The sequence below is a fragment of the Anomaloglossus baeobatrachus genome, chromosome 3 (genome assembly GCF_048569485.1).
Source record: "Anomaloglossus baeobatrachus isolate aAnoBae1 chromosome 3, aAnoBae1.hap1, whole genome shotgun sequence".
Classification (NCBI taxonomy): domain Eukaryota; kingdom Metazoa; phylum Chordata; class Amphibia; order Anura; family Aromobatidae; genus Anomaloglossus; species Anomaloglossus baeobatrachus.
Genome location: NC_134355.1, coordinates 92,121,011 through 92,135,674, shown reverse-complemented (window position 1 = coordinate 92,135,674; position 14,664 = coordinate 92,121,011). Strand labels below are relative to the sequence as shown.

The 14,664-nt window shown below is 41.3% G+C and overlaps 1 protein-coding gene across 1 annotated transcript in view; it reads left to right on the top strand.

The window, feature by feature from the left end:
* The window catches only part of PLCB1 (phospholipase C beta 1), a 990,679-nt gene that overhangs the window by 800,675 nt on the left and 175,340 nt on the right, over nucleotides 1-14,664 (top strand). The window contains exons 17-18 of the mRNA XM_075339307.1: nucleotides 8,499-8,583; nucleotides 14,041-14,165. Of these exons, the coding sequence (XP_075195422.1) occupies nucleotides 8,499-8,583; nucleotides 14,041-14,165 (210 nt within the window). The remainder of the gene's footprint in view (nucleotides 1-8,498; nucleotides 8,584-14,040; nucleotides 14,166-14,664) is intronic.

Genomic DNA, 14,664 nt, shown 5'->3' with positions numbered 1-14,664 from the left:
GCTCTGCTCCGGTCGCTCTGGTATATGTGCTTATGATGTAGCTCCTATCATTTGAGGCACAGGTCTCAGGAGCTGTACTTCTTCAGCCCATCTTGATTTGTGACTATGACTGGCTGCCAATTGAATTCCCTCAGATCAGAGCAACTTTGACAAGAACTAAATTGTAAGTTGATTGAGAACATTTATAAAGGTGTAGATCTTGTTGGCTGCTCTTGGTATGCAGTAGTTAGCATCTACCAAAGGTGGGCCAAAGATTAACAACCGTTAATAGGAGTTTAGGATTCCCGGGCTAATCGACAACGCTATCTAATTCATCCCAATTAGTATTCTCTGTACATTGTCCTGAGGAAGAGGACGGACATGTCCTCGAAACGCGTAGACCTGTGAAAATAAAGGGAAGAGTTTTACTAACATCATCTGGACTCCTGTGGTTTGGCGCGGTATTTAAACCTGCTTTTCTCCTGCTGTCTGGTATTCCTCCTCGTTGCGGGACCGCTGCCTTCCACGCTACATAAATGCTTGCTAAGGGGTTGTGACTGGCACAACCCTACCAAGTGAGTGCTTCTGCTTGCATTCACCCCCTTGTGTCATACCGGGTAAGACCCTATTGCGTCTTTTCTCTTCACAGCTTCTCTTGCCTAATTCAATCCCACAGAAGAGGAACTGTACCAGTAATTGCTGAAAAATCTCCTGCGCCCATGACACATTGCATTGCCGCGCCTCGTGATGTAACTGCAGATTAGAGTACCCTTGCTGACTGCTATCCATAAGTGAATGCATCTACAAATGTGTATAGTCTCCAGAATGAGACCATGAAAGAATAGAAGCAGGTGGTCTGGTCTAAGGCGTTATGTGGCACCATGGGGCACTGTGGTGCCATGAACATTGTTCTGCTAAGAAACTTTTGTTCCTGGGATTCATATGGATGTACCACCTAACTAAACATAGCTGCAGACTGAGTACAAACTTTTATGGCATCAGTTACATCAATGTCAATAGCGTCTTTCAGTAGTATAATATGTTCTGCCACACTGCAAAGTTTGATCAAGAATGTTTAAAGAACATGACGAAAAGAATAATGTGATAACTTTGGCCTCTAAATTCTCGAGATCTCAATCTGATTGAGCATCTGTAAGATTTTCGGGGAAATAAATCTAATCTATGAAGGCTACACCTGACAGCTTACAGGGCTTACATGATCTGTTGCCAATTTCTTAGTGTGGGCTACCATAGGATATCTTGACCGGTCTTGAAGAGTCTATGCTACGATGGGTTGGAACTGTTTTGGTGGAACCTACACAGTATTAGGAAAGTGATCTTAAACCTTTGGCTGATCAGTATGTAATAGTGTGCACATTAATTAAAGAGGTGGTTCACCCCTTTTCATTACTGACCACATCAATATTATGTTGTGAAACAAGGCTTCTCTTAAATACCTTGTATTGCAGTCCACTCACCCCCTTCTCATCACCCCCGGACTCCGTGACCATGATGTCCAGTGATATCACATCAGCTTCCTGTGACATCACTGAGGCGGCCCCATTCTTCCTGAGTGACTGGGCTGTGGACGGAGTTTCACTGCTCGTCACAACACAGCATCGCTCTTGCTTGCGCGCTCTGCAGTGAAGGAGAGAGTAGGGGGATGACTGTGACGCTGGGCTGTGATGAGCGGTGAAACGCCGCCCACAGCCCAGTCATTCAGGAAGACTGGGGCCGGCCTCGGTGATGTCAGGTCAACAGGAAGTTGATGTGATATCACTGGACATCAGTGGTCACAGAGCCTTGGGGGTCACGAGAAGGGGGGTGAGCGGACCGCAATAGCGTCACTCGCAGACAATCTTGACAACATAAGGTAGTTGATAGAAACCTTGTTTCGCAACATAATTTTGATGTGGCCAGTAATGAAAATGGGTGAACCACCGCTTTAAGCATAGTTTAATCAAATAACACTGGAGACAAGCGGACATGTTTATGGGGTACGTGGGGAATCGGCTCAGTGTGTTTCTCTTTCAGCAGTCAGTGATACAGCCTGTATTAATTTCTTGTCTATTATTGCTGTGAAAACAATGTAGGACTTTTCAACACTCCTTAATATTAACATTTAAGATCCATCCACACTATACCTGCTCCTTGTCCAAGTTACTATGACTTTGAGATGACAGTAAGTAGTGAAGGAACGAAGCCTAGAACCTGTCTGTGGGTAACACAAACACTGCGCTGGGTAATACTGATACAGCATTCAATGCGAGTTCTGTAAGATTAATGTGCTGAGATGTCTGCTCTTGGCGTAAATGTCCTCCCATGTCAGCATAATGCAGAAGTGTACTCTGAGATGACAATGTGATAATCCCATAGAGATAGATTATACGAATACTAATGTCGTCCTAGAACGGTCCTGATTAATGGCTGAAGGCGGTTACTTATAATCAGAGATGAGTATTATAAATCTGAATCTGAGATTCATTTAAAGAGGTTGTTATAAAGATTATTTATTACCCCATAAATTCAGGGATGCAAAAAATAACCTGCACTCTCTCTCACCCTTTCAGGATCCAGTACTACCATTGCTGCGGTCTTTGTTGATCAGCCGCAGTGGTGTCATTACTAATCTCAGTAACCCTATCAATGTATACAACACGAGCCACTGAGTTTGGTGGTAGTGCTGTCAATGATGTGACCGCTGCAGCCAATCAAAAAAGACTAGGAAGCAGCAGCAAGAGGTGGAAAGCAATGTGGAAGGAAAAAATGGAAATTTCACTTTTATACCAAAAAATATTACTTTAACCCCTTAACGACCGCGGGCCGTAAAATTACTTCCTAGCGGTCATAACGTTACTGCCCGCGGTCTGCCGGTGGCAGCATGCTGCGTTCGGCGCACATCTCAGCTGATTTTCACAGCTGAGATGTGTGCCTGCTAAACACGAGCAGAATCGTTATCTGCTCGTGCCGTTTAACCCCTTAAATGGTGCTGTCAATATGTGACAGCGCCATTATAAGCGCGATCGCGGTAAACTTACTTACCGCCCGATACCGGAAGTCACGTGACGCGATCACGTGACTTCCGGTAGTTGTCATGGTAGCACAGGGTCATGTGATGACTCCTGTACTACACATGAATTGCTTTCACTTTCGCTGTGCCCGCGGCCCAGTGAAAAAGAAAGTGAGCGTATCTGCTGTTTACAGCTATGTAGCTGTGATCAGCAGATAGTGCAGAGTTGTTGGACTGCTGATCGCAATAGCCCCCTAGGGGGACTAGTAAAATAAAAAAAAAAGTTAAAAAAAGTTTTAAAAAATTAAAAAAAAAACAAAAAACCTAAAAGTTCAAATCACCCCATTGAAAATTAAAGGGTTAAAAAAATAAAAAATATACACACATTTGGTATCGCCGATCTATCAAAATATAAAATCAATTAATCTGATCAGTATACGGCGTAGCAGCAAAAAATTTCCAAAAGCCAAAACGATGTTTTTTTTGTCACCACAACTTTTGCACAAAATGCAATAAGAGGCGATAAAAACATAGCATGTGCGAAAAAATAGTACCGTTAAAAACGTCAGCTCGAGACGCAAAAAATAAGCCATCACTGAGCCATAGATCCCGAAAAATGAGAACGCTACGGGTCACGGAATATGGCGTAAAACGTGTGCCACTTTTTTCGGACAAACTTCCGATTTTTTTTTAACCCCTTATATAAAAGTAAACCTATACATGTTTGGTGTCTACGAACTCGCACTGACCTGAGGCATCACACTCACATATCAGTTTTACCATATAGTGAACACAGTGAATAAAATATCTCAAAAACAATAGTGCTATCGCACTTTTTTTGCAATTTTTCTGCAGATGGAATTTTTTTGCCGTTTTCCAGTACACTATATGGTAAAACTTATGATTTCATTTAAAAGTACAGCTCATTCCACAAAAAATGAGCCCTCACATGACCATATTGACTGAAAAATAAAAAAGTTACGTCTCAGAAAAAGAATGGCGAAAAAAAAACGGAAAGCGAAAAATCGGCCGGTCGTGAAGGGGTTAAACCCAAATTTTGCATTTTCACGGGTAGGAAGTTAAAATGCACTATAAAATTTGTTGTACAACTTCTCCTAAGAACACTGATACCACATATGTGGTGGAAATCTACTGTTTTGAGACATGACAGGGTTCAGAAGGAAAGGCGCACCATTAGAATTTTAGAGCCCAAAATTGTCTGGAATGGTTGTCGGATGCCATGTCGCATTCGGAGAGCCCCTGATGTGTCTAAACAGTGGAAACCCATCACAAGTGACCCCATTTCAGAAACTAGACCCCACAACAAATTTTTTTAGATGGTTGCTGAGCACCTTTAACCCCGAGGTGCTTAACAGAATTTTGTAACATTAAGCCGTGAAAATTAAAAAATATTTCTACCACAAAAATGTTGCTTTTACTCCAAATCTTTCATTTTCACAAAGCCAACAGGAGAAAATGCATCATACAATTTGTTCTGCAATTTCTACTGAGTACACCGATACTAGTACTACACATGATATGGTGGACAACTACTGTTTGAGTGCACGGCATGGCTCAGAAGGGAAAGAGCGCCATTTGATTTTTTTTTAATGCAAAATCGGCTAGAAACTTTAGCAGATGCAGTGTCGAATTTGGAGAACCCCTGAGGTGCCTAAAGAGTTCAAATTCCCCACAAGTGACCCTATTTTGAAAAATAGACCCCCAAAGGGAATTTATCTAGATGTCTGGTGAGCACCTTGAACCCTTAGGTACTTCACCGAATTTTATTACTTTGAGCCGTGAAAATGAAATAATACATTTTTACCACAAAAATGTTGCTTTAACCCCAAATTTTTCATTTTTCCAAGGATAACAGGAGACAATGATGGACTGTACAATATGTTGTGAAATTTCTCCAATACCCCATATGTGGTTGAAAACTACTTTTGAGCCACAATGCAAGGCCCAGAAGGGAAAGCGCGACCTATTGCAGTATAAATTTTGCTAGAATGGTTTGCAGGTGCCATGTCAGAAAAGCAGAGCCCAGGAGGTGCAATAACAGCAGAAATGCCCAAATGAACCCATTTTACAAACTGCACCCCTCAATGAATTCATCCAGGGGTGCAGTGAGCATATTAACACTACAGGTCTGTCACAAAATGTTATAATATAGGGAGGTAAAGAAAAAATAATTACATTTTTACCACAAAAATTTTGTTTTAACACCAGATTTCCATATTTTTGCAAGGAGAATAGGTATGTGTCACAACCTGTGACACATTTTCTGCTGAATGTGTCAGAACCCCACATGTGACTGTACAGTACTGTTTGGCTGCACCACAGGACTTGGGACGGAAGGAGCAGTATTTAGCCCAGTGTCCACGCTGTGTAGTTTTGACGCGTATTTTCAGAAATCTGCAGCAAAATCTGCCTGTCCATTGTGAAGCCAGCGAAGGCTATGAGATTTCAGAAGTTCTGTTTCCATGTTGCTTATTTTTCCCTTGCATATTTGGTGCAGATTTGGTGCAGAAAAAAATAAATCTTCAACAAATACGCAAGGGAAAAATATAGGCAGGCTTTCCTTACTATAGAAATGCCAAACATATGGACATTAACTGTAGTTTAGGTATATTGTGGTGCTCAGAAGGTAGGGAGACATTTGGATTTTGGAACACAGGTTTTTCTAAAAAATTTTTTTTTTCTTTTTTTTTGGGGGGGGGGGGAAGCGAACCATAGTGCTTTCCAGAACCTTTGTGCTGCCAGTAACGTGGAAGCCACCTATATTTCCGTTGACAAATGTTGGACATGAGTGGTGACTTGTGGGTTGAGTTGAATGCTATTTGGTGCCAATTTGGGGCACAGAACATTTTGGATCAGTCCACATTTATCATGTGCTTTATGCTGAGCACTTAGATTAGGGTTTCCATCAACATCGCTGAAACTCGTGATTCGGATGAAACCACTGATGGATTCACTATAATGAGGCAGCAGATTTACTCCAGATTTTGTTTGGCCTCTGTTCAGCAGTGTCTGTGTCAGTGTCTGTGCTTTCAAAAGTGAACAAAACTGTTGTTGACTGCAATTTTCTACACGCAAAAATAGATGGACACAGCTGGATCCCAGGTCAGACAGGAGTGACATGCTCTGCCTTTTTAGAGTGAATTTTCCATTGAGAATTTTGTCTGAATCACATTTTTCAGAGATTTACATGTAATCCCCGGTGTAAGTGCTCAGCGTAGAGCGCAGAATAAGTGTGAGCCGCGATTTACTGTAATCTTTCGGAGGCAAAATAAACAAATCAACAGCAGTTGAAGAATTGGCTTTATTACTATTTTTTACACCATTCACCTTGCGGTATAACTGATAAACCAATTTTATTCCTTGGGTCAGTACGATTACAGCGATACCAGATTTATTGTATATAGTTTTTTTTATGTTTGGCTACTATCAATCTAAAAAAATTGGGTTGTTTTTTTGCAAGATGAGTTGGAGTTTTTATTAGTACCATTTTGGGCTACATATTATTTTTTGATCATTTTTTACTTTTCTTTTTGTAATGCAGAATCAAGAAGAAACAGCAATTCAGGATTTATTTATTTTTTTACGCTGTTCACTATGTCGTAAAAGTGATAAGACAGCTTTATTATTTGGGTCAGCATGAATACAGCAATGCCACATTTATTTTTTGTTTTTATGTTTTCCTGCTTTTGCTTTTGCACCATAAAAACTATTGATATGTATAAATAGATGTGTGGTCAATACAAAGGACTGGCACAAAGGACTTATTCCTTCCAAATATAATACTAAAGATCAGGGGGCATACACTGCAGGTGGAAGAAAGGTGAATCCGGCAGCTAAATAGAAAAGAGTTCTTTACAGTAAGGCCATGTGTCCGCAGGAGAATGTACCTGCAGACGTTTCTGCAGGTATTTCCGCAGGTTCACGCAGCAGCTCCAACGGAATCCACTGCTATGCATTGCTGCAGTATTTCTGCGGAATTGTTGCTGTAAACCTGCGGAATTCCCGCCATGTATCTCCATAGTGGAAAGGCAGGAATTCCGCAGATAATTCCGCATGAATAATTGACATGCAGTTACGTGCGGCTGCAGGAAATCTGCAGCATATTCCGCAGCCGCAAATACTGCAGCATTGATACAGGACTCCCCAAATCCCATAGAATAACATGCGGGTTGTCTGTACTTGCGTAAACCCGCGGATTTATCTGGAAAATCTAGAAAATCTGCAGGTTTTTTGCAGCAAAAGTTACTTTCTCCCGTGGGCACATGACTTTAGAGTAGTCAGACTGTGAAATTCCCTACCACAAGAGGTAGTAATGGCAGATACTATAACTGCTTTTAAAAAAGGGCTGGATGATTTCCTCAGTACACACAACATTGTCGGTTATAAATGATTTAGTGCCAAAATTTATAGTTGGTGGAGGAAGGTTCAACTTGATGGACCTAGGTCTTTTTTCAACCTATGGAACTATGAAAACAAAAATATATTTTGCATTACTGTATTTTGAGAGTTACAGCTTTTTTTATTTTTTTTGTAGGACAAGATGACTTTTTCAATTTTTTTATATACAACTTTTTGATCATGTTTTATTCCACTTATTTGTCAGCTATATGATGAAAAGACATAGTTTTTGTTATGTTTTTAAATTTTTTTACAGTGTTCACTGAAGGGATTAAATAGAGTTTTATAGATCGGGTTCTTGTGATATCAATTGTGTGTTCTTTTTTGTATTGTTTAGTTTTCACATAAATATATGGTTTTATTGGTATATTATTATTTTTTTCTTATTTTTGGATTTTTAAAATATTATTTTTACAGGCTTTTTTTTGTTAACTATTTTTCACTTTTTACTTAGTCCCTATACTGGAAATTAACTTTTATTACTCCGATTGCTGTTATAATATATTGCAATGTACAAAAATTCAATACATTATACCTGTTAGACAGTGCAACAGTGACATAAGCCTCTTAGACCATACTCCTGGCAGGGTCTAATAGTGTTCACATGAGTGTACTCTCTCTCACAGCCTTCTAAATGTTGCGATCATTATTGATCATGGCATTTAGGGGGTTAAACAGCCAGATGGTCACATTTGTAGACACATGATTCTGTAGAGGATAGCTTTAACAGCGATGGAAATGGCAGTAGGCAACATTGGGTAAGTGTTTTACTGTACACACTACACATATTCCTGATGGCTAATAGAGGGATCAACAAAATGAATTCAGGAATGGTTCTCTAAAGTCTATCTGAATCTCATAAAATCTATCTAATTTTAGACTTGCCTATCTTCCCTGTTTTATCAAGAATGCATCTTAGACTAAAGATCATTCAATCACCACCAAATACATTCTACACGGTTACATTTAGATTGTTCATATGTTCTTGATCAAATTCTTTTATTATTAACTTTTCTATGAATTATATCAATTGCAACATAATTCTAATATAACGTTATGTGATATAATCCATTGTTGTGTTTCCTTGCAGAAAGAAACAAGAGCTACGAAATGTCCTCCTATGTGGAAACCAAGGGTCTTGAGCAGCTAACGAAATCTCCTGTAGAATTTGTAGAGTATCCTTTTCATAAGTGATGTATGACTCTTATATCGTAATCTAGAACTTGTTAAAAGTTTTTCAACTCAAAATGACTGTTCAAACCAAGCACTGGCACTCGGTGCATTTTTGATGTGGCTAAACAGTTGAACGCACCTGCCCAACTACTTGTTTTGCATCCATCTCTGCTCTTCTCTGCCTCTTCTAATGCCACAGCTGTCAATTACAGGAAGAGGAGAAAAGAGATGGATTGAAATTATGGAAGCTTTCAAACGAGACAGTAAAAGGATTAATTGATAATTAAAGCGAATATAACTTAAAACTGTATGAAAAGGAAGCAAAATATGTAGACAAGCTTGCTATTTTATCAACCCAAAAGGCATAAAGCATCGCTCCAGTGTTTTGTTTTTTTTTCACCCCTCGAGCAGTGCTTTTAATCTAAGTATCCTGACCCTACTCTCATACTTACCTGACACCGTCTTCACCCTCTATCACCGCCACATCTCATCAGTCTTCTGCAGTTTGTGACCTATTAGCTGCTCCAGTGCTTTATAGAGAGAACCGAAGTTCACTCTCCATTATAAGTCTGAGACCATCATTATAGCCTCCTTCTAGCTCTCATAGATTTGCATTGAGAGCTTGTTCTGTAACTACTGACTTCTGTCCAGTCAGAAGTTGCGGTCACAAGATAAAAGGTGAAAATGTACACTTGCACCCTTTATAGAGTTCCAGGTGGCACTAAAAGGTGTTTTTATCCCTTTTTAATCTAATAAATAAATAAATCACTTAAAAAAATGGTGTGGGGTCCGACCTATTATTGATAAATATCCAAGGTAAAGTAGACAGCTGGGGACTAATATTATCGGGCTGGGAAGGTCCATGGTTATTGGGCCCTTCCCAGCCTAAAAAAGCAGCCCACAGCTGTCCCGGAATTTGTGCATCATATTATATTTATCATCTATCTATCTGTCTGTCTATCTATGTGTCTATCTTTGTACTTCTTTTACTCATAAAAAACATTCTTTTCAGTATCAACCTTTTTTTTCCGGTATGTGTCACATGGATGCTATCCATGTGTTTCTGTATTTGATCCGTGCTGCTGGAAAAAAAACTGACTTGTCTCCATTTTGTTGATCACCCTGACATGCAAGTGGTTCACATGGACACACGTGTGAAGATCCCCATTGATTTTAATTAGTATGCTTGTGAACGTGTCTCCGGTATGTGTGGAAATGGACACCTCGCGTACCAGAGACACGTACATGTGGAGGGGCCTAAGAAAGATATATGCTAGGTTACAATATTTACAACATTTTTGCTGGACCGAACAAAATTATATTGAGTTGGTATCCTGACAAATTGTATAATTTAAAGGGTCTTCTGTTCTGTTATTAAAGTTACCAATGGGAAACTATCCTTATAAAATAAATAAAAAAGTTGTAATAGGACTTTTTAAAATCTTTTAACCTCTTACCGACATCTGCCATACATGTGCGATGCAAGTCTTTAGCGGGTATAAGGAGCACGCTCACGGGAAGAGCTTGCCCCAAACCTGGTAGGTAGTGGCTGTGTGTTACAATGGCTTGTAAACAATGGCTTGTGCCACTTGTGATTGTTAACTTGCTAAATGCCGCTGTCAAACTCTGACAGCGGCATTAACAGCGCACTGCCATGGTGCTCACCCGTTGTCATTAAGAAGCTGCCTTGAAACTGTGCCTGTGGCCGGCATTTAAAGGACACCGTGATTTTTGCTACACACAGCAGTACTGTAATATTGCTGTATATAGCACAAGTGATCAGATGATTGTAGGTTCATGACCCCTAAGGAGACTAATAAATTAAAAGAAAACCGTAAATTGGAGGCGTGAGACCTCTGTGATTGTCCATTCCACAAAACAAAAGTGCCGGGGGCTGCACACGACCCAGATGAGACATCTTCTTGGTCCTTCTTTTCTTTTCTCTCTCCCCCTACATTTCCTCTTTTCTCATCTTTCTTTCCTCTTTGTACATTTTATGTTATGTTTACATTGTTAAGACAGCATTGCCATCTCTGAGACTTTGAGCATCTACGTTGCCTCCCGTTTCTAAACGAGGCTGCATAAATGTTTGCATGGGGGTCGGATTGTTGATCACCCAGTGGGCATCATCTCCACAGCAAAGCTATTACATGGGTGATGATGGTGAGACCTGAAGTGTGTAATCAAAGGACTTATTATGAAAGTAGAAAAGTGTTGTATTACTTATTACCTCCAAGATTTGAGTTATTCTACTCTATATCATATGTTGCCTATCCTATAACTTGTAAACATGTTCTTTATTCGAATAAAATCTGATTTACACAAAAAAAGGAAACCGTAAAAAAAAAATGTTTGAAAACAATTGAAAAAAAAAAAAGTTCAAACTTCCGTTCTATCAAAATCTAAAAATAAATTAACAAGATTTGTAAACAGTAAAAAAACTAAAAAACTAAAAAAAAACGCCAAAATTACATTTTTGGGATCACTGCAATACCACAAAAACAATGCTTTAACAAGCTATCAAAATGTTATATCTATATCCCAAAATGGTTTAAATAAAAACATTAATATAAAAATAGCAACAAAAAGAGGAATAAATATCCTCCAAAAATTAAGCATTACTTACAGCAAAGAAGGGCAGGAGTTGTACATCGACCAGGCCAAAAACTAATACTCCTGCTAGACTACTAGTTTTTGGCCTGGGCGATGTACAACTCCTGCCCTTCTTTGCTGTACGGTAAGTAATAAATAAAAACATTGTCGAAAATAACTGAAAAACACGTTTCGATCGGTATCGCCATAACCATACTCATGAGGAGAATTATATTTCTAGGTAATTTTTACTACACGATGTACGTCTTAAAACCAATTCCCAAAAGCAGTGTCAGAATTGCGTTTTGTTTTTTTTTTACATTTCACTACACTTGGAATTTGTTTCCCATTTTCCAGTACAATGTGTAATAAAATGAATGGTGTCATTCAAAAACACAATCGTCCCGCAAAAACTCAATCTCCTATATGTCTGTGTGCACAGAAATATAAAAGAGTTACGGTATGTCTCTGAAAAGGAGTGCAAAAATGGAAATTGTTGGGAAGGGGTTAAATCATGGATTCCCACTGGTAACTTTAATAACATATAAAAAACCTCTTTTAGTGAAATTCAAGAAAAGTAAGTGTGAAATTAATCTCCTCCTGAAACCAGTAGATTCATGGTTCAAAGTAAAGCAACAAAATATTAAACACCAAGTAACGAAAACTTTTTTTCAGGTTGCTTTGTTGCTTGTAGATCATGTAGGGTGATTGCCAACCATTTGATCTGCTCCCTGCTGAGAATTAAAGGGCACTTTGCACACAACGACATCGCAAGCCGATGCTTGCGATGCCGAGCACGATAGTCCCCGCCCCCGTCGCAGCAGCGATATCTTGTGATAGCTGCCGTAGCGAACACTATCGCTATGGCAGCTTCACATGGCCTCACCTGCCTTGCGACGTCGATCTGGCCGGCGACCCGCCTCCTTATTAAGGGGGCGGGTCGTGCGGCGTCATAGCGAAGTCACACGGCAGGCGGCCAATAGAAGCAGAGGGGCGGAGATGAGCGGGACGTAAACATCCCGCCCACCTCTGTCCTTCTGCATAGCCAGCGTGAGCTGCAGGACGCAAGTAGGAGATGTTCCTCGCTCCTGCGGCTTCACACACAGCAATGTGTGCTGCCGCAGGAACGAGGAACAACATCGTACCTGTCGCAGTCGCATAATTATGGAATTCCCAGACACTACACCGATGATACGATTACGACGATTTTGCGCTTGATCTAGGATTTACACACTACGATGTCGAGTGCGATGCCGGATGTGCGTCACTTTCGACATAACCCCTCCGACATCGCACCTGCGATGTCGTAGTGTGCAAAGTGCCCCTAAGCCTGCTGTACACGAGATGATCTATCACGCAATAGATCGTCGGGGTCACGGATTTTGTGACGCACATCCGGTATCGCTTGCGACGTCGTTCTGTGTGACACCTCCTAGCGACGCAGTATCGCTCACAAATCGTGAGTCGTGTGCTCGTCGCCATGTTTCATAAAATCGTTTATGAAACATGGCGCAGGTTGTTCATCGTTCCCGTGGCAGCACACGTTGCTCCGTGTGACACCACGGGAACGATGAACATCGCTTACCTGCGTCCCGCGGCTCCCGACGGCTATGTGGAAGGAAGGAGGTGGGCAGGATGTTTACATCCCGCTCATCTTCGCCCCTCCGCCTCTATTGGGCGGCCGATGTGTGACGTCGCTGTGACGCCGAACATCCCTCCCACTTCAGGAAGTGGATGTTCGCCGCCCTCAGTGACGTCGCACGGGAGGTAAGTACGTGTGACGGGGGGTTTACGACTTTGTGCGCCACGGGCAATCAATTGCCCGTGACGCACAGACGACGGGGGCGGGTACGATCGATTGTGAAATCGCACGATCGGTCGTCCCGTGTAAAGCAGGCTTTAGAGTTTATGGGTTGCCTGGGACATGTGTGCATCAGCATAGGATAGTCTGTAGCCTCTCTTGTGGATTAAGCCCCCGTCACACATAGCGATGTCGTTAACAAGATCGCTGAAACGTCACAGGTTTTGTGACGCAACAACGACCTTGCTAGCGATCTCGCTACATGTGACAGAGACAGAGCAGCAACTGGCCAGCCGCGGCAATATCGCCGATCATACCTGAACGTCCTGGTTCATTTTTTGATCGTTGGTGTCCCGCCGGGCAGCATGTATCACTGTGTTTGACGCCATAACAACAACGAGCGGCCTTGTTGGCGACTCAGAACTCAGCGTTCAATCGAGGTCTGTGTCGTCAGAATAGCTGCTGTGTGACAGGGTCCCAACGACCGCCGAGGTCGTTATACGTATCGTCGTATCATTGCTACGTCGCTAATTAGATGTGCCTGTTTGACAGCTCACTAGCGACCATGTAGCGATGTACCAGCGATCCTGACCAGGTTGTATCGTTGTCGGGATCGCTGGAACGTCGCTACGTGTAACGGGACCCTAAAGGCCCCGTCACACACAGAGATAAATCTTTGGCAGATCTGTGGTTGCAGTGAAATCATGGACCTATTGTTCCATTTGTACACAGCCACAAACCTGGCACTGATTGTCCACAATTTCACTGCAACCACAGATCTGCTGCAGATTTATCTCTGTGTGTGACAGGGCCTTTAGACCTTTTTATGTTTCTCCAGATCCTACCCACTATTGGAATAATCTGAAAGCTATATCTTACTATAGATATGATCTAGTTACACCTCCCTATGTGATATTTATAGTCAGGTATAGCTGATATTGGGTGGTTGACCTCTTTAGTATATAATTTTATCTTTCTTTTCCTGAGCGCATGGCTTACAGGAAACATTGACATCATTGATGATCTCCGTTTGTGTTCTTCTAAATCTTTAACTTAAAACCTGCAGATATAACAAAATGCAGCTTAGCAGAATATATCCAAAAGGAACCCGAGTAGATTCATCTAACTACATGCCTCAGGTCTTCTGGAACGCTGGGTGTCAAATGGTAGCTCTTAACTTCCAAACAATAGGTATGAGGAATGTTTGATGTCTTTTGTTGATCTATGAATAAGTGTAGCTTTGTGCTAACAACAATCATCCTTTAATGGCATCCACACCGTATGATGCAGCGTGATATCTTCACAGTGAAGATACCCACACATTTTGCAACGTCAGTGCCTTCCGCATGCACAGTATAATCCCCCCACAATGTTCTTTATACACACATTATGATGCCCCATAGTGCCCTTACACACATTATGATGCCCCTTGGAGCCCCTCACACAAATTATGTTGCTCTCATGATGTCTCTCACACACAAATTATGATGTTTGCACAGTAGCCCTTGCACACATAATGACACATCACAGCAGGCACGATGATGACACTAGATCCTTCCTGCTGTGGGTAGCCTTAGGGGTACTTTGCACACTACGATATCCCAGCTGCGATGTCGGTGGGGTCAAATCGAAAGTGACGCACATCCGGCGTCGCAGTCGATATCGTAGTGTGCAATCCTTTTACATACGA